The sequence below is a fragment of the Poeciliopsis prolifica genome, unplaced genomic scaffold, assembly GCF_027474105.1.
Source record: "Poeciliopsis prolifica strain line A6 unplaced genomic scaffold, Auburn_PproV2 SCAFFOLD001, whole genome shotgun sequence".
Lineage (NCBI taxonomy): Eukaryota > Metazoa > Chordata > Actinopteri > Cyprinodontiformes > Poeciliidae > Poeciliopsis > Poeciliopsis prolifica.
The window spans coordinates 11,193,972-11,219,359 of record NW_026562376.1 but is presented as its reverse complement, the minus strand read 5'-3'; the positions used below and the strand labels follow the sequence as shown (position 1 = coordinate 11,219,359).

Here is a 25,388-nt window from a genome sequence, read left to right as displayed (position 1 = left end):
TTTCGAAAGGGTGTAGAGACATTGGTCATCCAAGATCCATATTGACAGTTGTGTGAAATTTTTCAAAGTTTGGGCAGGTAAATGTGCCCACATTGTTGGATTAAATTTATAGGCTAGCAGAATGGTCAAGTGAGCTGAAAGTGTCTCATTCTCGCCCATCTTATAAGCCTTGTGAAGTTCTGTGGAGCATTTGTGTTAGCTATGCAATAAAAATATGTATATGAGGGCTCAAACAATCGTGGTGTTTTCTGTGGCTCAGTGGATTTTCTAGCCTCAGTAGGTGGAGTATTTGAGGAGCACATGGAAACTGCTGCTGTTTTTAATGGCATGTCAAAACTGTGCAGAATGAGCTGCTGGAGAGCATGATGGTGGTCGGCAGGGGACATATATCGAATGAGTTCAGTACTGCCAAATGTGTCACCATCCAAGATGATGAGACAGACCACTGTTGTTTCAACACAGACACAGCTGGTCCATGTGTTAAGATATTTTGATTTGTAGCCTGCAGTCCAAGACCATTTTTCTTTCTTGCAAGTGCAATGTGTGATTTAATAGATACCACGCTTTTGGAACGTCTGAATAATCGTTTTTCGATGATGACAAGGAGAAACTCATTGCTCAGGCATATGATGGCGCCAGTGTAACAAGAGCGGCTCAGGCTGTAGTACTTCAACAGATCTGTGAGAATTTCAAAATGTTTAAAGGTAACACATATATTATATTTTAACATAACCCTTCACACAGGCTGAATGGAAAAAAATCCCAAACAACGTCATACCGTCTCAAATACAAAAAAAATGTTGCTTCTGACAGCACTGGGAGTTTCGTCAGGATGTTTGCAACATAAAAAGGACTTGTTTTTTCCCCCCCTCTTAGTCAGTATTCCCAGGACTGAATATCCTCATCTGACCTATTTAATAAGAAAGTATATTATCTCAGCCACAAGAAAAAGGCGTATATAATTACTGTGCTTATTGGGAAAAAAATTAGCAGTCTTATAATTGCTTACACACACCAATTTGCAACAATGGCCACATGGAGGCAATGCAAACCCCAATATACAATCTGCTCTCAGAACATCGGTGGTCCTGTGTAATGTGTGAAATTTCTTCCCAGTCTGTTGTAAACTCTGGCTTGATGGTGCACCTAAAAAAATATGTCCCGAATTATGAACGGTGGCTGTTTTATGAGTGGTGAAAAGGCTGAAATATTGAGACCTGAGTTCAAACTCAGGTTTCGTGACCTGAAAGCCAGTAAGATCTTTTATGTCAGCTTTAACATTTAAAATAAAAAAAAGACAAAAAAATTATTCAATCTCTTTTTCTATAATATTAGGTAGGAATGATTTTCTAAATAGAAATTTCACTTTAAATTTACCATGAAATAATCTTTTGCTCTTTCATAAAACCCAGTCTAACTCGATATAGCTTCAGTGAACTCTGCCATTCATAATATTGTGTTTGACTACAAACCTGGTGTCTGAATATTTTTGTATTACACAGTTACTATGTTTGTTGCTTAAAAGCCAGATATTAGTTTTGATAATCTTATTATTCCTGGTTTGATACAACTTTAGATTTTTTTCCTTGATATTTTTCTGTATATTTTCAAGAATTACAAAGTTAATGTTCTTATTTAACCACCTTGTTTCCTGTTGTACCATCACTAGTGTCTTGAGAAGCCTATGAGGAATGAGACCTAACTGTATGGTGTGAATTCTCCAAATGAAGTGGGCCTTGACTGGAGATGGTTTAGGCTGCAATAATTTATAATAGGGTGTAAATATTTGCCCTGATAGGGAGGGAGACAAGGGCTTAAGCATGACAGTGCACTGTTCCCATGATTCTATGTGTTTACAGTGTCCTGCTGAATCCTGGGAAAGGTCAAAACAGGGCTGGTATTTAAAGCAACAGTGTGTCAGCTGACCTACTATGACCATAGAAACAAAATGAAGAGCAGAAGGCAATTATTTGGGGCTTTACAATGGCCCGGTGTTGTGGCTGACAGCATAGGCGTAAATCTGGAGGGTTTGGGGGGGTCCGGAACCCCCCAATCTTGGAAAAGTCTAGAATCCCCCCCTTAAAAATAATCGAAGAGACATTTGCATTTAAATAATATCAATTTGAAATTACAATAAATCAATATTTATGAGGAATTTTATTATGAGCAGACACTCATTAAAGCTTTTTTATTTAAACCTTAAATTTTTGTAAAGGAGTGTGCTGTGGAGTGTGCAGTCACACTGATTAGATCACTGTGACTGAACAAAACTTGTATAGAAACAACATTTGAATTTTCGTTTTACTTCTCAAAAGGTTGCTTATTTAGAAAAACACGTTTGATGTGCATTACTAGTAATTTTTGGTCCTGCAGGTTGGTTTAAAATAATGAGATGGAAATTAACTTTATCTTTAAGAAACACGTTAAAAAGTGGCATTAAAAGAAAAGCATTAAATTAATTGGATATATTGGGTCCGTTGCTTTGCTTTCTTGTCCTTGGAAGTACTTTTGTTAATTTTATCAACATATTCTCCGATTTGAAACAAATTTCTTGTTTGAATGACAAATAATTTGAAATCCTGAGTACATATATTTTCTCTTCAATTAAACAGTCAGAATGGAATTGTACTGGGTTACACAGCAGTGGCATCTCGCCTTTTATGATGAATTGTGATCATTGACACAAACAGGACACAGGAGAACCAGGAGCTAACTTTCACTTTGTGATCTCCCAGTGCCTCCTACGTTGCTGCTCTCTCTCTCTCTGCCTCTCTTTGCCTCTTTAATCTGCCCCTCTCGTCTCTCCCTATCTCTAAATCTTCCTCCTGCTATGATCTCCACTCATGCATGTTATACTGGAGTGCAGGAGAGTCAGAGACGGGGGCGAACGCTGGAGAGCGGCAGAGGGAAATGGGTCACCTACACAGAAAATTATCAGCAGTGATGCACACATCCACTAGAACAGTTGTCTTTCTTTTATCCGCAACAGCACGGCTCTGGCTTGAGCAGGTTTAATTTGTTATAAGTTTGTTCTCAGCCCACGCTGTGTTAGCTGTCAAGTCAAGAAAGATTGCAAGTGACACGGAGCCAGGGCTGAAATTCAATTCCAATCAGTCTTGTTTAATGTGATCGTATTAGAGGTGCAAGCAGGGAAATCGATGACATAATGCAGCCGAAGAGAAACATGACAGCGGGGGGGATTTCTGTGTGTTTATTTCTTCGGAAATATTTTCTACAGGCTTCATGTTGTAGCAATTTGAGTAAGAAAAAACACCCATGATGACATAAAACCTAAAAAGAAATGGGAGTTGTTTGCCTCCTAAGTGTAAGAGATGACCTAGTTTATGTGTTCCAGGCTTTAATTTAATACAAGCACGCCCAGAAGGGGGTTCACGCAGGAAAATGCTTGCATGGACGTACGCAAACTCTCCCTCACGAGCTAATCATTCTCTCCACTTTGCCTGGCAGATAAATATTAATGAGGATTACCGTGTTACTGCAGTACACCCACTGGAAAACAACAGACTCCAACCGTTTCCCCGCTCTGTTTCTCTTTGTCACCCAATCAGCTCCCTCCACACACACACACACAAACGCACGCACACACACTCCAGCTGCCTCCACCATCTTCAAGCTGAGTCTGAGCAATCTTTATAAAATGTATTTTTTTTCACACACCCCTCTCTACCTATTCTTTCTTATCCCTTGTACACTGTCATTGCAGGATTGACACAGACTCAAACTATGAATAAACTCCTTCATGTGGGTGAGTCACAGACAGTGCCTTCGTTCTCACAGAGACATGTTATCTCTGTGGAACAAAGGGCACAGATTGTGCCGGGGATATTTAAGGAACATTTCGGGTTCTCCACATCCTGTTTTGGGGCAGACGGAACTCAGATTCTTTCCCATCAACCCATCAAATTCTCCTCCTTGAAATTTTTTGGCTTCTTGCTCTTTAGAAGGGCCCATGCTGTCATGTGCGAGAAAATAGAGGCAGAAATAATGATGAGATTGTTCTGAGCTCTGCATGAAGGTGACAGTGACTGGGAACACACAAAAACAGCCATCTTTCCATCCATCCATCCATCCATCCATCCATTCATTGGGGGATGTTTTAGCAGTGGACACAAGAGTCCTACCTCACCATGGCTACCCTGCTGGCTGTTTGTCTCCATAGAGAAAACACATTATCGGCAGTTTGCCTTCAGCCTGTGCCCTCAGTCAGTAGGAGATCATCTCCACATTTATTAGAGCGGCATTTAGGTTTACTTTGAACTTGTACGCAGCTGTGTCACGTCCCTGTAGGTCTGTGGGTGGGTTTTGGATGGGGGGGAAATTAACATTACCTCAGAGTGATGAAAGACAAGAGGGTGAGAGTCCCCGCTCTCAGTGAGGGCTCTCTTATTGAGCCCTCAGCGACTCAATAACATTCCTCCTTCTGAATCTTGGGGAGAAAAGGGGGATCCCTTTTCATGCCAAACAGGGTGTGGTACAAGACCTTCAGGAGGTGTTCCTCTTTCTCTCCTCCACAATCTCTCCGCCTTCTCTTTTTGTTTTTAATTGGACCGACTGACCGCAGCCCTCATCTACAGTCCTGCGGGCATTTCGAAATCCCAGGGAATCAATACTGTAGCAAGGCAAAGCAGAGCTGCAGGGCCAACAGCTCGAAACTGATCCACACTAACGGGGGAGGGGGTGTGATAAATAAATTAAACCCAAACTTATGCAGCTCGCCGTTGTAGAGCCTGACACGTTACTTGACACATTAACTTTGCAGGGGCTTCAATGCATTCTGACTAATGTCGAGACAATAACGTCAATGGCTTGACCCGCAGATTGCCAGAGTCCAGCCCTGACCTTCTCTGCGATTGGTGCAGAAAACACATTTAAGGTAACAAGGATTGATTGGTATTCCTGCCTCATCACCTGTCTGTTTGCTTCTAGGTTTCAGGCGTATAATGCTAAATCACATTTGTCTGTTTGCATTCCAGCTTAAAGGGAGCCCCGTAAACATGTACATGCGAGGGAACTCCCACCTTTCTACCTTCAATGCCCCGACATACTTTGGTGCCCTGACAACACGTTTCCATAGAGAGCAGTTGATCCTAAAATTTAAAGCAACACAAAAACACACACATAAAAACACACACATGCCTGACTTAATCGGAGCCCCGCTTCCCTTTGTTTGTTTTGTTTTCAGCTTAATTTCCCCCAAAAAAGAGAGCTGAGACGCTTAACATGATACCAGGATAACAAAGGCGGGAGATAATCCTAATTCTAACTGCTCAAAGGTAATCTAAGCACAAAACATCCCCCTTAGAAGGAGCTGTTTTAAACTGTCAACACTGACTGCACAATTTGCCATTATATTAAACACTTAGGCCTTTTCATGTACTATATCTAAGCACTTTTAGCTCTTCTGTTGCCACTCTTACTTACAAGTTCTGAAAAGTCCTTGTCGGTCTGTAGTCGACAAATGTCCTATGTGAGTTTATGCAACATGGGTTAGTCATAGAGCTGTGACCATTTTGGCAAATGTTTATTATAATGCCGAATTATTATGCAACTCTACATTTGTTGTTTTAAGTCACTTTTGTTAGAATTTTACTGAATGTCTGTATTATGCAAAATTAAAGGAATTGTTATGCTTTTTTAAAGTGAGTTTTTGTACAAATATTACAAATGTGTAGGAATGTAAGTAAATTCTCAGAGCAGTGGATGCCTAACAGCTAGCAGCCAGTTTGTTTACTTTTGTGAGTGCATTCCTTAACGTCAGGATCAGGAAGAAGCGATAAGGTGTCATAGAAGGAAATTACACCTGAAAGGTCAGAGATCATGTGTCAGAGCTGTTTAAGTTTATAATTTCAACAACCACAGCACATATTTATTAATGAAATGTATTACGCTAGTAATCACACACACAGCTTGGAATTTGTCGTATCGTGCCAGTTCATTTAACACAATTCTTTGTGGATCAGAACTGGTCCAAATGATGCTTCATTGGAGATGTTGTGCCATCCACACCCAGCCAGTGCACTGGTTCAATCATTGGATGACAATCAATGGTGTGTGCCCTGTCACTACTCTAAAGTTACGTTATCACGGGCTTCCAACTGGAGTAGTCCCATAGATGAACACAGAAGCTTCGTAATTGTACAAAACTTTGTGCAGACCTGGCATAATTCAGCACAAATGTCAGCTTGGCTCATAAATTGTTTAGCCATTTGATTACTTTACTCAGAGTTGATTGGTGACCTTTTCCAGAGGGGATTCTGAATTTAGGTGTGTTTTTACTGTCTTTTCTAAAAAATCTGACTTTTGAGTACAAATTGGACATATCAGCTTGAAAGTGATATAAGAGAGCTATTGATTATAATAACCTCACATAAAAAAAAAAGAATGAACAGCTTTGAGATTGAAGAACATTTTATGAAATATAAGCTGAAAAGATGCCTTGTAAAATATGATATGAGGAAGAAAATGATAATTTCTCATAGTCACAGGAAACTGCATGGTTTTCTGAAGTGTGTCATTCCTCTACTATAAACAATATGGATCTCCTGAGCATATACAACTCAGTTAAATATCTTGAAGCCAGCATCCATCACAAACTATGCTGACAGAAACATGAGGCTATTTATTTGACTTAGCAAAATAACAAGACAAAGACAGTATTTTCCCCTGCAGTCTCAGAGATAAAAACAATTTTGGTGACTTGGTTTTAAATGTTGTTTTAACAAATTAGTAGATGCCAGTAAGTTAGAGCGATAGAGCAAAATATTTAGCCAGAGGGATGAGTACAGAAAAAAAAAAATCATCATGCGTGTTCATAGAAAACTGCTCCAGGATATAAAAAAACTAGGCTTAATTTGATGATCGAGAAGGTTACAGTTTAACGTTTCCATCGCAACCACCCACACTGCCACGTCAACTGCCTTTCAGAAAGATATACATACAAGTTAACACTCCACAGACTGCTGCTATCGCACGTGGACAAGTCCGAGATTGACAGAGATTAGACACAACCGAACAAAGTTACTGAACATGACAAGTCGGAACAGGACAAAGCTGAAGTGAAGCATAAAAGTGAAAGTATTTAAGTGACTCAGTAAAGACAAAGTGCCTGCTTGTCTCTTAGTATGGTACATTATAGCTCATAGGCTATTTGCCACTGCAGAACAAAGAAAGAACCCCTTTATCAAGTTATTGGACAATTTGCTTCATGTGAGATCCAGTGGAAATATATATATAGATAATCAGTTGAGTTTTTGCCATTCGTAAAGCAAATAATTTCAAAAGAACATAATTTAACTTCTGGCACAAAAACATAAAACATATGTATGTAAATCATTGCAAGTAACCCAAGTCTTCAACCTGTCAGCACACAGATGGTTACAAGAATAATAGGAGGTAGAAAAAGGGAATGCAATCAGTGAGAGAGCAACGGAGACCCTTCCTTTCAGTATGTGGAAATCTGCTTTTCTCTTTTAATTAAGGTGATTGCCAATGGCAATTGCTACTCAACACAAATGTTGAGCAGTTCCCACTGCTTTGAAATATTATAGTTCTGTCACATGAACATCTTGAATCTATTGTTCTAATTAGTCCAAATAAGGAAAAAAGTCAGCAGTTATAAAGATTAAGGAATTTAACAGTTACAGGATAAAAGTTGCCAGAACTTTTAATGTCCTTCATGGAAACATGTACCTTGGATTCAGCTAATTGGAAAGCAGATCTCTCAATAGTGTATATTGATCTGTCCGATTTCTGTTTCTGGTAATTTGTATTGCATTTTATTTGATGATCAATTAAAGTAAGTAATTTCAGGACAGTTTTTGTCAGCTTGACTCTTTTAAGCAAAATATGAAACATTTATTCTTGTTAACAAATGTAGCACATACATTATAAATGTTATGCATAACTTTCCTTGTTTTACTTATAAATGTTTCATTTTTGCTTTTTCTTTTTGATTAAAAAATAAGAAAGAATTACAAACGATTTTCTGTTCACACACTTGCAATGTACAAGAGTTTGTAATCTCCTGCACCAGCTCACTATTTGGATTGTCCACCATCAATGTTCAGATAAACTTCTTTACTAGCTGGTGAAGATACTCAATTTGTATTGTTTTTGATGCAAATTAGATTGTCAAACATTTAATTTTTTTGAATCGTTAATTAATTTATGAATATATATATATATATATATATATATATATATATATATATATTATATATATATATATATATATATATATATATATATATATATATATATATATATATATATATGAGTATATCAGTATACTCAGTGCCTGAGTTATTAAACAACTGAGGCACAAGCTGAGTTGCATTAAATGGAAAATGCAATTGAATCAAGTCAAGTCAAACAGAAACAGTAAAATGTATGGTCAGATTGGTCAAATCATTATTCCTTCATTCACCAACAACTCATAGAAAAAGTATCATTTATGTAAAGTTGTATTAAACTTGAATTACTTTAACACAGCTCATTGAGGAATAGCTGTTTTAGTCTTGTTTGTGTCAAAGAAGAAAGCAGGCAAGGTGGGGCAATATTAAATTGAAAGTAGTGTGTGTGCTCTTGTGTGTACCACTGTACTCTTTGTGTGCACTCAAAGAACCACAAAGAGAAACACGGCGGACCTCAAAACGCTAGCTGCAAACAGAACTTCTTCAAACATGAAAAAACTCACATTACAATGCATCAAGAGACTTAGATTACAAAAGAAAGGCACTGTTCTTTTCTGCTTGATCCAGCTGGCACCTCATGATTTAGAGCTCGCTGTCTGGTATAACTTAAGCCTGAATCGCTCATCACCTGGACGCAAGCCCTATTTAACTATGATTCACATAATACCAGCATTTACAGCATGAAAGAGCACTGCTGTGCATCATAGGATGAACCTTTTTTGGGGGTAACACACTAATACAGCTGCAAACTTTTCTTCTCCTCACTCATAGTTAGCTCTCTGCTGGAGTAAACAAGTTTTCTAAAGAGCTAAAGACACGGCACGCTGCAACCTGTCTTTTGAAACTGACATAAAGGGTAACTGTGAATGCACATTCCGTATCCAAGCTTAACTATTATCTTTGGCCTTTAGAGCACGCCCACCAGACACACAGAAAGCCCCTAAACACTGAAGCTTCTCTTCTGCAGCAGAAACGAGCTGACTTCCAGAGCCATGCTGCACTTCAGGCTATGTGTGGTTCGGGTTGATAGAAAAGAAACAATCTCATGTCTCAAGCCAGATTGTATGGACTGTCAGAGGTGGCTTCCCCTCCAGAGCATTCCCTGTAACCTTGAGTCCGAGGACAGCAGTTGTATACATTTGCAGTGACTGAACGCTGCACAGACCGACAGGCTCATCCTGACAGGAAGGGAACACTGTGAAGTATTGTCCATAGTAAAGATTAAAAGCTTTGCTCTTCACTTGACTTCCACCAACTCAGATCTAATGCGGCTCCCTGGATTAGCCAAGAACCTTTTCAAATCCTGTTTCAAACACAAAGCAGCACAAGCAAACACTGTCACACAGGCAGACCTTTAACCCTGACGCAGAGTTCAGGTTGAAGGTTGAACGCACATCAGGTGAACATCTTACCCTCTCTCCGCTGTTCCTCCGGAGAGTCCCCACCGGCAGCTTCAGCATCAGCCGGCGGGTCCTCCCGGGCGTCACAGCTCCCTGGACCACCATGGTGCGCTCCAGAGTCTGCGTCTCTGTGGGAGTGCGAGCATGTGTGTGCATGTATGAAGTGGGTGTCCTCGCCGTCCCGTCCAGCCTGACAGCCGTGCTTCACGCGAGTTTTTACGCGTGGGTGTGCGTGCGACAAGAAGAAAAAGTGTGGGATGTGCACAACTCTCAACTCTGGTCCTATTGAGAGCCCCTCTCTGCTCCGGCTCCCCTTTGTGTTAAAACGCTGGCCATTCTCCTCCGTCTCCAGTTCTGCTTCAGTCCGCCGTTTACGAGGTGAATGAGTGTGTGTAAGAGTGTGTGTGTGCAGGGGAGGGAGAGGGAGCGCGCTTTGTCTCCCTTCTCCTCTCTCTTCTCCTGCTCCGACAGCTCCCCTCCCTCCCACTCAGTCTCACTTCCTTCAGATGGGGGCTTAACCAGGTCACTGGATTAATGTGACGTTATAGCTCTTATTAGCATACGCACTTGTGTCACGTGACACCATAATAATTTTTTGAGCAAAGAAAAAAAAACAAAATAACATCCCCACTACTTTCTCTCTCTCACACACACCCAATCCTTACACAGGGAATCACGTGGGGAACCTCAAAAGGAATATGGGATGTTTTGCCATCTGGAGGGGAGATTATCTCTGAAATCCCACATCCAGCTTTCGCTCCCTGCACTGTCTAGGCGATTGGACACAATGGGAGAATATGCCACATGCAGACAAACATACATCCCTGCAATCAGCCATGCCCACTGCTCATGAAAGCAGAACCAGACCCTGGAATGAGTTTGTTCAGAGAAAAAGGGTATGTTGCTCTCCAAAGAGCAGTGACGGTAGTGACAGTCCAGGGAGCGTCAGCACCCCATTCAGCTGAGTCAGTCTCCTGTATCCATCACTGTACTCTTTACATGTCCATTAAAGCTATTGAAGTCATGAGTTACAGCCACTGTGAGTGACTTACTGTCATATTCCCATCATCACTCACTGGTGGGTCCTGTTCGCCTGAGCACATCAATACTCGGCTGTCAGCTGATTAACCAAACTCAACCCGCTGACAGCCAAGTATTGATACACATCTTACACAGAAGCAATGAAGTCGGACGTTGACTTGCATGTATGGTAAAGGAACTAATACGTGGTATGAATGAAAATGTATGCACAACTTAAATTCTCTTTTCTCTTTCTTTGTCACATTAACACCACCTCCTTCACTGTATTTTTGAATATTTTAGGTAGGCAAACTCATACTTGTTCATAACTGTAAAGTGGACAAAGAGCAAGATAGGCTTGTCAAAGTTATTTAACAAATAAAAATCTGCATTTGTGTGCCTGAGCTTTGAACTCCCTTTTCTTGATTCGCCTACATAGAATTTAATGCAACCAAAGATTGCTGACCTACATACAGGTCAAAAAGTGACACTACACAAAAACTTGAAGACACGCTCCCCACAGTGAAATAGGATGAAGGTGGCATCATACTGTGAGTGACTTTTCTTGAGCAGATGCACAGAAGTGGGTCAGAGCAGAGGGGAAGATGGATGGATGTCATCTGTTACAGGGAGCAGATGACATCCAGAGTGTCCCAGTCAAAGCCCAGACCCAAATCCAATTGTCAATTGCAGCAAGACTTGAAAACTTATGTTAGCAGAATCTGTGAACATCATTTCAGTTCAAATGAGCTTAAGCTCATTTGTAAAGAATCAAAAGAATCTCTTTTTTTTTAGATGTGCAATTACAGCTGCATGAAAAACTGCAGTTATAACTGCTGCTGTTTAAGACGTGGTTTTAAAGTTCTGAAAATGTATAATTTTCATTTTTTCTTTGATTCAAAAACTTAAATTGAAAATCATTATTGTGCTTCCACATGTTAGTCTATCTCCTAATATTTCGTTCAAATACATTAAAATCTTGTCTTTGTAATGTGGCAAAACATAAGGAAGGATGAATATATTCTACTACTGCAGAATGTAAAAATTTGGTTACAGAAGATTAACTGCTGGATCTAAGATTGAAGCCACCCATGTTTCCTTCCTCTGAGTAATGACCCCAAAGCTTCATGGCTACATGCATTTATGTGTGTCAAACATGGGCTCAAACACACATTTTGCTAAGGTATAGCGACAAACAGATAGGAATAAAATAATCTGCAGTGGTAATCCCCAGCAAGCATTATTTATTCAACACCATGTCCTACATCTGTGAGTGAGTGACTGTGGCCTACATGAAAAATATCAGAGGGGATATTTTTAAACTTGGTCTGCAGACAGACAGAACTCAGAAAAGACGAACTCAAGATTGGAAAAAAAACAAAAACAAACTTAAAACAATGACTCATTTCTGCTTCTTTGTGGAAAAACTGTGGAAGAAGTTAAAAAAGATCTCAACAATTCATTCCTGCTGCCGTTCTAGGGAGATCATAGGACAACACAACTCTGCATAGTTTATATGCAAAAAAAAAAAATAAAAATAAGCAAACTGGTTTCACAGTAAACAGAAAAACATCAAAAAGCTGCAGAGTCTTCATTTGCCTTGTGCACAAAAAGCAGTTGTCCTCAAAATGAACCTTGAGCTAATAATAGAGAGAAAACATGCAGATACAAACAGACAATAAAAGAAAACAAAGGAATTACTCCCTGAATATGAGACGTGTTAACCAGGGTTGGTGGGCGAAGCTGCTGGATTGTTTGGGTTTTATTTCTGCCTTGTATCTGCTGAGTCTTTGTTTGTAGCTGTAATAATAAGACGCAATGGTTCTAAATCGTGCCATTCTGGCATTGTTCTGCATTAATTTACCCTGATAACTCTGCCTGCCTCTGCCCACGGCTGCCTGACTCATCCAGCTCCTGATTGCGTGTGTGTGTGGGCGTGAGTGCGTGTGTTTATGGAATTGCCCTATAGTTAGACTCTGCCCATCGCAATCAGGGAAGGAAGGAGGGGTGGGGGAGGTGAGCTAAATGTTTGCATTTCGAAGCTCCACAAATTGCAAAGTATTGTGTTACGGCATCATTGTGAGGGAAGGGAAAGAGATAAACAGTTCAATCTTAACAGTTCCACCCCAAGAGTGTAATTCAATTCATGTTCACTGTACATCGCCATTTGTGCTCTTTAGCTCCATGTTGTTCTTTTCCTCCATCTCGACAGACCAAGATGAGCAGAAAGGGGGGGCCTGCCACCTTTTTATCAGTCCAGAACCAATCAATGTGACTTCTCCGCCAGGGAGCTTCCGCTTCAATTACCATCCTCGAAGCACCGTCTGCACACGAAGGCACTGGAAAGAAGTTTACATGCTCAGAAACGGCTGCAGATAGGCCGCGAGGAATCAGGGACATGTGTGTGACTAACTGCAAAATCTAGGACAATTTTTTTTATTTTTTTGGGTGAGAGATTTGCTATATCTCTGGGACAGGTTGTCCTGGTCAAATTCTGTCGCTCACGGCTCACATCTGCTCACCCACTCATCAAGATGCATGTGTGGTGGAGGATCAGGGTCTGCATTTTTGCTGCTGTATCTCTCACAGTGATTAACATGTTAGACACTGGCACCAGCAAAATGAACTGATACTGAATGTTCTGTGTTTATAACTTTGATATGGTTTTATATGGCCTTGACTGACACGCCACAATCATGCAGCCATCTGTGCCTTATAATAGAATTAGAATATATCATTCTAATGGGAAAATCAGCGGTCTATTATGTTGGTAGCTGCAGATTTGAATGGGGTGCTAGATGTGCTTTTGCCCCATTGAATTCATAGCTTTTGAATTATTCATATCAGCTTACTGGGAAGCCGGTTTCTATGTTGGGTCAGTTAAATATCAGAATCTAAACTGTGCAGCTAATAAAAATGAAAAGATTGATGATCATAGCCAAATGGTTTCTGAATACACACGTAAAAAAAAGATGAAGCTGACCCTTATTCTCTTTTCACTAAAGTCAAATCTGACTGATTCTATGACCATCCCTCCCTTTCTAATTTTAACCATAAAATTAATGGTTTAATGTTTAATGGTTAAAATTAAAATCATGGTTAAGGCGAAATGTTTTTGTATCAAGACAAAAATCTGATTTGAAACTACAGAGGGAAGTCATTCTGAAAAACCATATGATGATGGTAATGTTTTTCACTACTCTTCTCTGTTTCCATATTACAGGCCTTGCATTCTCACTTCAGGTTAATTCACAGCATGGTGTCAAAATACAAAAACAGAATGATTGAAGGAGTGGTATTATGTATTTTCCAGGCACATTGTACCATTTTATAGCACAATCAAGTAACTACACCGTGTTCCAAATTATTATGCAAGTGATATTTTCTCAGATTTTCTTAAATGGTCAATGCGAATGATGGTCAGTATAATTTTAAAGTCATGAAATATTACAGTATAAATCAAATTTTACTGAACAATGCTACCCTTGAGAACAGTATTTATTTCAAAAATAAAAAACTCAAAATGCACTGATCCAAATGTATTATGCACAGCAGATTTTCTAAACATTACATGGATTACAAAGAAGTGCAAACGGTCATTCTTTGAATGTGCAGTATTAAGTGGTCACATGTACTAAAATCAAAAGCTATTTCAATCAAAAGCATCTTAACAGACCGAGTTACCATAGGACCCCTTCTTTGATATCACCTGCACCATTCTTGCATCCATTGAACTTGTGAGTTTATGGAAAGTTTCTGCTTGAATTTATTTGCAGGATGTCAGAAAACCTATGAACTGCACATTCCACCCTCCGTTCTTCTTCTTGAGGAAACTCCAAAGGTTCTCAATAGGGTTGAGGTCAGAGAACGATGGTGACCACACATTTTAATCTCTTAATCTGACAAATTTATCTAACAGAAACCTTCCTCATTATCACTTTATCTGTACAAACCCATCTTTGTTCTGAATCAGCCACAAATCTCTTCACAGTACAATGACGCTTCAGTTTTCGCTAAATATCTAATGTTTTCATACCTTGTCATACGGCACTACACTACCTGATGATTTTTGTTAGCAGAGATCCTTTCTCTTTCCCATAATGCTTGAAACTTGTGGCCTGCTTAATAATATGGAACATCCTTCTTAAGTAGATTTCCTTTCATTGAGCTCACCAGACAAACTGATCAACCCAGCTCTCTGAAATTAATTAGTGATTCAAATTTGACAGCACAACAAAAAATGTAATTTTTATTAACACGGTGTATGTCATCTTCAGTTGTTATGAAAATGCTGTATATGTCAATTATCACCATAAAGAAATCTGATGCCTTAAAGTTGGTTCCCGTCTCTTTAAGAAGCTTCTGCTTTTTCAGAACTCCCCCTTAAGCACATAATCACAACAATTGTCCTTCATTAAGCCATGTACCCCAAAGTTTAACCCTGGAGCCTCTCCTACTTTATGTCTACATGCAGGCCTGTTGTGATTTAAACAACAGCCCTATAATTCTATTCAAATAAGCTTGACTTAAATATCATGTTTTCTTGTCCTTCCCATTTTGATTAGTGGAGTTCTAGCCAAAGGTTTTTAAACAATGTGCCCAAAAGGACAAATAATAAATAACCAAATGCTTGAGTTAAATTTATTTCACAGACATTTGGGCCAGGAAAATAAATTTTATTATTATTTATTAAAAATATGACAACTGGCCTCCAAAGAAAAGTCAGAAAGTAAGTAAGCGAAAGAACACGGCACTATAATTATTGGCAGAACAAATCTATTATATAACCTGATTTCCCTACACAAATCCCAAAGTCAATAGCCACTACACCACATAAATAGCAGTATGGTAAAATCAGTATAATTAAGTGCTTCACACATCTGGGTTGCGAAACACAGCTCAGTCCTCCACTCCGTTTGTAGCGTCTGGCACATTGAATTCTCTCTAACACTACAGGCTCTTGCAATCTCTCGCAGAAATGTAAACTCCAGAGATGCTGAAAAAGAAGGAACAGCAAGGCAAAGAGCAGAGCAGTACAGCTGTGATGGCAACAATCCCATCCAGCTGAGGTCTTTTTCTGCCGGAGCAGACCAGGGGGATGGGCATGAGCGAGAGAAGCCGTGTTCAGAGTCTCCCCCCCAGGCCTTCATCTCAGAGGAGATGTACAGGAAGATGGCTGGGAGGTTGCAACGTTTGTCGGGGGTGCGAGGAGGGGATTCAATTAAACTACATACGGAATGAATGCATCTTTAATAGAGCTGCTTCATTTCCCGATGTGGCCGTCAGCCTTTGTGCGCGACTGTGAGGCGTGTTCGGAAAAAGGAGGTGCCACATCCCTGTGTCTCCGTTTGTCGTTCCCTCACAGCTCTGCGGATCGGCAACACAACACAAAGCAGCTTTGGCAGCGGGTGAGATGACGTCACCTTCTGGCATTTTACGGCAAATGATTCAGTCAGACAGATTGTGTCATTATTTCATTCAAGTCAAAGGATGCTTTCATGTCATTTGGTGGATAATGTTTCTTGGAACATGCCATTTCGTTTTAACTTTGCTGTACAGAACACACAGATCTGACCTTTCACCTGGAAAGAACTGCTTCTCCCAGGGAAGCAGTTCTTTCCAATAGCTATGTCCACGGACAGAAGAAAAATGCTTCAGTTACATTTATTTCATTGAAATGTGTGCCAGTAAAATCACTTTTGAGTCAGTTCAAAACTAAAACATTTTTTTTTGTTTTAGTAAGCATAGGAAAAAAAAACAAAAAACACTTTTTGTTTGCATATCAAACAAAAAGTGATACCAACTGTGAGGGACCAAACTCAAAGGAGGACAAAAAGGTGTTCAAAATAGAAACATTTCAATTTAATTCTTCGAAAATTGGTAAACAAAGATTAAAGATTCCACACAAAAGGAAAAGTAACAAATTTGAAACTAATTTAACTGAGGTCAACTGAACTCTCCAATTTTCTTTGTAATTATCCCTCAAGCTTATGTATACAAATATGACAAATAATGTGTTGGAAATGTAAAGTTGCTAAGGTGCAGGCTCCCAGTTGCAAATTTTTTTTAAAGTTTTTTTGAGTTGGAAAATATATAAAAAGGATTTTTAATTCAATATATTGATACTTTTATAATTATTTATTTGAATACTTATACTTAATTGTCATAATATTTTATCATGATATCCCTTTAATTGTTTTAAAGTATTGTAATATATTGAGGTTTGCTCCAGGACAAGGGATTATTAAGAGTATCCACCTACTACAAAGTTTAAAATAAAAAATATTCAGCAAACATCAGGAAAACATGCATTGTTGTGCTCACATGGCCGAGGCCAGTTCAGTCAGATATTTGAAAAAATTATATTTTGTGTATATTTTATTAAAATTTTGTGCTTTATCCATTGGACCTTTTTTGACCAAGAGACTTTCTCTTTTTGAGAAAAAATCGTCACCTGGTTGAATAGGCCTAATAAACCAGTCAGTTTTTTTATTATTATTATTATTATCTGATTTCTGTATGCTACATTTGTACATTTTGGTATGAAGACGTGGAAGACAGCTTTAAGACTGATGCTGAAGTTACAAAATTGTGATATTTTTTTTGATAGATGATGACACTGATATAAACATGACAATCAATGCAATCAAACATAACTTAATCATACCAGAGCTGATGGATTTTCTCTCAAGTATTCCACTGGTGAAGTATTTACAATTTTACAGGGATGTAATAGAGTCCATAAAAAAATGTCTGCCTTGAGATATAAATGGATTTACTACAAATTCCTACTGAGACAACACAGCAGTGACACAGTTTTCTTGTTGTAAGGGGGGCTGAAAAAGAACTTCTTTCCCTCTCCACCTCTCAGCTCTCCTGAATCATTCATATGTGACGGTGTGCTGATGAAAATTGCCGTGCACCCTTGGATATAGCCATGTGCTGCTGTTGCTGCTGCTGCTGCTCTGAGCCAACGAGCAGCAGCAGAAGAGATATAGGGCTTTGGGGGTTCCTCTCCGCTGGAGGATGGAGAATCGCTGTCATTATTCTAATGACCCTTAATATTCCTCGGTTTCACACAGTTAGAGTCACTGATACTCTAATCTGATTTTTTCTCCTTCTGTATATACAGTACATATTGGGGGAAGGGTAATTGTGCCTTAAAACTCCCCAAAATGTTAACATTTTCATGAAAATTAGATGTCTGCACCAAGACATGGTCTGCTGGTAAGCTTTTCCATAATGGTTGTTAATTTTCCCTGCTTTAATTTGATGGTTCACTAAAATGAGCTCATCTCTTCATCCATATGTATGCATGCATGCGTGTGTGTGTGTCTGCCATATGCGGACACACACACACCACCAGACTTGAAAGGTTACGTGAAATTTGAATATTTCTAATTTAAGTATGCAAAGTGGGCAGATAAGCATCTGCTTTCCAGCCTTTTTCAACAATTAAAACAAATAAATAAATAAGCAGTCTAATTAGCGGAGAGGAAAACCAGAAAAAAGAAGCATTTCCGTTCTTTCCATGTCACAAGCAAAGCACCATTAATCCAAATCCAGTTGTGGCCTGTAAACACTAATCTTTATTGCTTTGGTCGGAAATCGTCTGTTAAATGTGCAAAAATGGCCAAATCTCCAAAATAGGTTGCTAGATTGGAGCATATATATATATATATATATATATATATATATGAAATATATGAAACGGTGACATTTCAGCCTCCTGCAGCAGAGGATTGAATGCTTGCTAATGCAGACCAGAGGCTCAGCATATCTGAGGAATAAGGGTAGATTACGGTTGCTTACAACAGATGCTGGTCCCTGTAAACAATATTAAAGGGAAACAGCAGCTTAACAACCAAACTCATTACAGCAGCCGGGTACATCAAAGCGAGCGGGGGCTCCGCTGTTACCAAGCCTGCAAATGTGCCTGAGCAGAGGTAAACCACGCTAGACTCCACAAACATATGTTCCTGGATGTGACGGGGTGGGAAGGTGCACTTGGTGTGCCCAAACGTTTCAGGAACCACCGGGGACAGAACAATCTCCCTCTGACAATGACTCTCGCATTCAGTTTCATTGATCTTTTATCATAAATTTCATTTTTTCTAACAACTTGCAGGACTAATCCTACGCTGAGTCATGTGTTCATTAGGACATTCACTGCAGACTGGATTGCTGGTTTCATCCCAAATATCCTTCTTATGTACAGGAGCTGCATGATTAACCATCTGAACTTTTTTTTTTCCATGCCAATTATTGAGCAAACATCTGGATGAGGCACCAACATATGTTGGCCTCTGGTCTCTAGATACAATTAGGAGCTGGAGAGATTTTACGCATGAAGTACAGAGAGAAACTCGAGGAAGGATGGGAAATTTAATCTAATATCACTTGTTCAAAGTTAATAAAACAGTAAAAGGAAATGAGGATTAACTTACAAAAACGTCCAACAGCATGTGTTCCAGGGTCACTTCTAGGTCTTCGAGGCGAGCTGCTAGAGTCATCTTTACTGTTCTAGCAGCTGATTTTGCAAAAAGCTCTCCTTTCAAGAACTTGAAAGAACTACCTGACCTACTATTTTTTGCTTAAAAAAAAGTTTGAGCTTGAAATTAGTCTTATATGTTAAACCATTTCAGACACAAAATTCAATTTCCCCAAAGAATTGTGCCATATCAGCTTCTAATTATCTCTGCATTCTTTCTTTCTTTCTTTCTTCCAGGACAGATTCCCAAATGCAGCTGCTCTATACCAAATCTGATCAGCAAAGCATATCTGTCTCCTACGATGTTGGCTCCAAAACTTGGCTATGTTTCGGTCGGTGCTCCAAGCTGGGTGAGGGTGCCGTCACAAAGCTTCATCCGTTTCCTGAACAACTTACGACTAATGATGAAGAAAGAAGTCAACCTCGATTACTTTGTAAACTTCTAAAATCTGAGTTATCATCCATGACATGTTCCTGTCAGAAAAAGGGCCGATGTCTCTATTCCTGTTAATCTGCACTATGGAACGAGACTGATGGAAGAGCACAGATAACGGGGGGGAAAGGAATATTCTGAGAAGCAACTTCCTGAAGTCACGTGTCTCATTAGGTTTTCTCCCAACATCTTTTAGTCGTACATTTTTTGACTTGCTTACACAGTTATGCCCACCCCTCTTTCCTTCTATCTGTCTCCCTCATGTCCCTTTGCCTTTTTCGGGGTCTCTGTCCACAGTGCACTTCTTTGTTTTCAGGGTGAGCCTAAGGCAGCTGATGCACAGTTCTGGGTTCTCTTGGCTGGGGTCATCCTCTCTAACACTGGGCCCCTCATCAATGGGCCTTTGTGGCAGGCTCATTAAGCCTTGGCCCTGGTTGCTGAGGCTCCCACAAACACACCAATACAGAGAGAACAAAAGCGATATGGCCTGAATCGATGACTGGAAGCTTATGTAACAGTAGCAGGGAAGGGCAGGCAAGGGGTGCTAGACAGGGCATGCGGAGTAGAGGAGCGATCGGGAGAAAGAAGAGTGCTAGGCAAAGAGGATGATGATGCACTACAGAAGGGATTTGGCTAAATGGGAGGAAAGAAGCAGAAGGGGAAGAAGAACGAAGGATGTTGACAGGACAGCTATAGAGAGGGCTTGTTTTTGTTTTTCTGGAAACTGCTGGTGGAATGTGGCCCTCCAACCCCCCTCACTCAACTATCATGACAGACAAAGGGGAAGAAACAGACTGGCTGAAGTCTAACTGGGCCGCAGTAGAAACAGGATATGAGAATAAAGAGAGAGGAACTGAGTGACTGCATTGACATGCATGCAAGATACCAAGAATTCAGAGTGCTGAGGGGAAATTAGAAAATGGATTCATGCAACTTAAAATATGATTCGTGCCACATTTTCACATTTTGTGATTTACAGGTCCGAGCTTAAATATTGTTCATTGTGACTTTATCCAATAAATACACACAAAGTATTGAATCTCTGCAAAGGGGAACTATTTTTCCCAATTTTTTTATATACCCCAGCATTTTCTGTAGCAACAAAACATGTACAGAAAAGGTAATGATTGACAGCTAACGTATTCATTGTATTCCTAATTTTTAAAAACTCCTTCAGTCTGCTCCTTCTGTTTCATCTCTCTTTCATCTCATGTCAACCTTCTTCTTTTCCCAGCACAGGCCTTATCTGACAGTGACCTTTGACCTCATGCCCCTTACAGCTGTGAGGTCAACAGCCACTCATCAGTTCTCAGATCAGTTCTTGGCTCTCAGAGCAGAGAGGTGTGTCAGAAGCTTCTGCGCAGACTTGATTCAGTGGACCCTTTAGGACACACATGTACACACAGACACTGTAATACACACCATTTGGTGTTAACGAGAATACATCCATCAGTTTATTGTTGCCCTCAGGAGGCTTTCCCGTCTTCCTTATGTTGCTCTTATTGCTGCCTGCTGTGAATATGTAGCAACCACCCATTAACAACTGAGAAATATCCCTCTAATTCTCATGTGCACGTTGCTCAAGCGCTGCTAATACCGTGTTTTACGTCGTGAAGACGGACAGTATGCGGCCACTAAGACTTGTACGGGGGACAGCGTGTGGATCATGAAAGCAGACAGGAGCACCGGGAGCCGCAGGTAGCTTATCCAAACCGGCATTCATCAGTAGTGAAGAGCTTAACCCCCAACAGAGCTCCAAGATGGGACAGCATGTCCCAGTGTGACTCCTGTCTTGTAGTGGTGAGGGTTAACCCAGATTTCTGTCCGTAATCCAAACAGTTTATATGGTGATAGGGGAAGAAAGCAGAAATGAAAAATGAGGCTGATTATTTTAGAGGCATCTTGAATGGAAAATACTTAAACTGCATTTGTGTAGCCGTATATTAAAGCACATGAGAATCCTTGTAAAACTATTGGCACTGTCACCTGGCAAGTGTTGATGTAATGAATCATCACATAGTACAGCAAACACGGATAACACAGATGAAAATCTGAAGTATGGAAGGTGAGTCTCATGTCTTTTTGAAACCTCTAACTAATGTTCTCTTATAATTCATATTGCTTTGACTTCTCACTACACTGAATAGCTTCCCTGATGTTGCTGAAAAGAAGTGTCTCCTCAGCAATTTTAGTCCTTTAGTTGCTCCCAGCATAATTTTTTCTATTGGGGATGGTGTTCAGTATTTCACATAGAAATGCTGTTTTCAACATTTTGAAAACAGCACATCTAAGCCAAAAAGCTCATTTTTGCATCCAGCTGACCAGAGGTGGTTCTTTCATTATTGGATCTCCAGTAAGAGATTGTGGCCAAATGCAAAGGGAAATTTTTATGACAGCAACCTTCTTCTTGACACTCTAATATCAGAGTAAAAGATACAACTGTGCACTCTTTAAACCATAAATCAATTTTTTCTTCCACTTCACCATCATGAGTTGAAATCCTCAGCTTCAAACAATTTATATTCATAATGTGACAACTGTGTTTGCACAATTGTGGTTGAAAAATTGCTTATTTGCTGTTTGATATATTTGATACAGACAAACGTTTAGTTTGGTCGTCATCTCATGTTATTTGTACACATAAAACAATGGGTCACAAAAACCCTGTAACAACTTGCATTAGCTTAAAATGATCTTACTGGATTCAGCGCCTTGGAATCAATCACGCTGAAGAAGTCGAGGTCTACGACGTATTTCCATTGTTTGCCATCACCAGATTCCTCCTGAAAGCAGACCGTCCCAGTAATCCAAACAGGTCTGAGAACCTGAGAACCGTGACCACCACAGCAGCTCGTACAGTGCATGTCAGCCGTGTTATCGCCCCAACAAGCTTCTCTGATTGTGAATCATACTAAAAGCTCAGAGGGCACTTTTCCCCCTTAAATCTAATTTTCAGGAAGTGAGGAGAGCGCAGATCTGTAAGAGTCTGATTGATCGTGATGTCCAGCTGGTGTTGGAAGGTAGGGATGTGTGTTAATCAAATTCTTGGATGTCTTCCAAGTGATTTCAGCTTACACACACCCAACCACACACACACACATAGATGCTTGAAGATTGTATCTACTCAAGACATGTTGATAAATCCTCTTAAGCACCTGTTCACATCCAACTGTGAAAAGGTTTACTGTCGGTCTTGAAAATGGAAATGCTGGTGCTAAAAATGCTACTCTTGCAAACTGGACATAGAAAAGGTTTATGGAGCCATTGGGTGGAATACCATAAACAGTATCTTTCACAAACATTTTTCTAAAATGAAGAAATAAATCTGCTCTACTATCAGCTGTTATTCTTTATTTTCCAGTTATTACATTGTAATCCCATCTTTGTCCCATCTTTGTTTGCCTCATAGGTTGTAGGACAGCAAGGAGGGATAAAAAAGATTCTGCTTCATCATTCTCTGCGGTGCTCTTTGAAATTTGAACTTTGCTGTGTCACCCTGCATCCCAGATCTGTCACTCCTCATTACCGGTGAATGGTGCTGTGCAATATGTGTCATCGGGTTCATGTGTGAGCGCAGTTTTTGTTTTTACAAAGATACGTAAAGAGATGGATGCAGATGCACTCTTCCATTTTACGTCATCGTTCCTTGGGATTGAAAAAGACATGTTCATACACAGTTTAAAAACAATACCTACTAATCCTTCTTTTCATCAGCAAAAGTGCACAGCAAATAAAAAACACTCATTCATTAAATATTTATTTAGAATTTACATGACATTTTTCCATTTGTATTTTATTTGTTCTCATTTTACTTCACATTCTGATCACATCTAGTGAATTGGGGAATAGCTGATTGTGTAATTGTCTGGTCAGCCTGTAACAGTGTGCCACAGCAAATGCAAACTTTGACGAAGACCAGCGTGGCCACAACATGTTGGTCAGTATTCATTTTGGTCGAATTACCATGTGAAAAAAAGGCATTTAAGATATTTTACTGCACTGTTAATCAGTTTTATGAGCACTTGCTGTTTTCACAGTAGGACTTGTTTTGCACTGAAGTGTCCCACATTACCTACAAATGGATGTATTCAAAAGAAAGCTGATTAGTCATGTTGTATTGTGCCACCAAAGGCATTTAAACATTGAGACTTTTTTAACAAGGGATTTGCTTTTACAACAAAATAGCAAACCATATAAAACCTGACGTATTGAGACTCACTGATTTTACAGACAAAATGTAGTTAGTAGCTTTAAAAATTATGGCAGTAAATGAGGAAAGTTTAAATTTAAATACATAAACATGGTCTTAAAAATACAAATATGCACACAATTTATGTTGCTCTAACATAATCTTTGTTTTCCCTATGCTGCACAAGCCTCTTTCAGCAGAATGAGTGCATGTTTGAAAGGAACTGAGCACACAGAATTCGACAGAGGCATATTTCAGAGGCTGGTTGTGTGGAGGCACTGGATTGAGTCACGCTCCAGCATTTTCTGCCCCAGTAAACCTAGCCCACTTTATCCTGTGCTGAGGATGCTTCCCAGCCTACAACATGGCCAGAAATAGACACAGCATAGAATCTATTTCTGAAAGGAAAAAACCCAGAATGTCAAGAACTATGTTAAAAAGACCATAATGGCTGCATGCAAGACTTCACAACTTTTAGGACTTACAATCGTGTGTAAGCAGCTTACTCACATTGCATGTGAATCCTGCAATTTTCACACAGAACAGAAAATCTGATTTGTAGCAATGTGAAACATGAATTTTTGATGATTTTGTTACATATTAAAACTCTACAGACCAGTTAATAGTAGAAAATAACTTATACATAATCCTGAGCTTTGCTTACATTTTTGTGTTCTATTATTATGGATTGAATCTCCTATACAATGCTAAATTTGTTGGATTGATATTTGTGTACCAAGACATCACTTTTTTCATGTCAATCAGCTAAAAGGTTTTTATTTAAACGTATACAATAATATTAGTGCTAGGTCACTGTTTCCTCATCTGGTGAATAGTTCACATTCTTAAGATTTTTGTCTCATCCTGTCCTACGAGCAGGATGCAGCTGTCTTTATGACAGTTGTTTGTCAACGCTCCCTTTTATAGACACAGAATCAATATGATCTCGTCTTCCAAAAACAAACAAGCACAATTAAGAGGTTGCAACTGCACACATCCCCCAACACTCGCTCAGACTTGCATTTCCTCCATTTTTGACCAAGACAACATGAAATACTCATTCTAACCCTTCATAAATATGCACACTTTCTCCCTGGGGTGCGGTAACCCAAGCCAGACTGCTGTAGCTCCACCTCCTGCTTGAGGCAGAAGGCTAATCTGCTTGTTACTGTACAGATGGGCCCCACACCTTGGGCAGGTGCAGCAGCTCCTCAGCTGCCACACAAACCAAGGCTGAACCCACTCAAGCTTGTTGTCTTTGTTGACTTGCTGAGAAGGGAAGTGGAAGGGGGGAGGAGAGCCTCTGGGGTTCAAGGAAAGGGAGAGGTAATTTGAGCAGTGCATGTCTACCTTTTGACGCTACCTCAGGCCATTATTTTTGCCCTTACATGAAGTTTTTTTTTTATATTGAAACTGACAGTTCACCACTTTTCTGTGCATTTCAAGCCATCACTTTGGTCTCATTTGTGTCTCTGTACCTTGTAGGTAAAATAGATTGAATAATGCAGGATGTCGAACTGTATCGAGTTCGGGGTGGAGGACTGGCGGACCCCCTGAGGAGTCGTCATTGTCCGCTAGACAGACCAGTTACCTTCCACCCTTCTCTTGTCTTTGTCCTTTCTGTGTTTTTTTGTCTACAGCA

At 39.7% G+C, this 25,388-nt stretch overlaps 1 protein-coding gene across 7 annotated transcripts in view; it reads right to left on the bottom strand.

Annotated features, from left to right (window-relative positions):
• frmd4a (FERM domain containing 4A) overlaps window positions 1–25,388 on the bottom strand; it is a 117,798-nt gene that overhangs the window by 59,050 nt on the left and 33,360 nt on the right. For 2 of the 7 annotated variants that reach the window (XM_055041707.1, XM_055041698.1), the window contains exon 1: window positions 9,626–10,054. The exons of 2 other annotated variants lie outside the window; for them this stretch is intronic. In XM_055041707.1, coding sequence (XP_054897682.1) covers window positions 9,626–9,769 — 144 coding nt within the window. In that variant the 5' untranslated portion in view covers window positions 9,770–10,054. Of the gene's footprint in view, window positions 1–9,625; window positions 10,055–19,080; window positions 19,646–22,256; window positions 22,377–25,388 lie in introns of those variants that run through there. 3 more of the 7 variants (XM_055041690.1, XM_055041715.1, XM_055041723.1) reach the window with 3 other exon arrangements.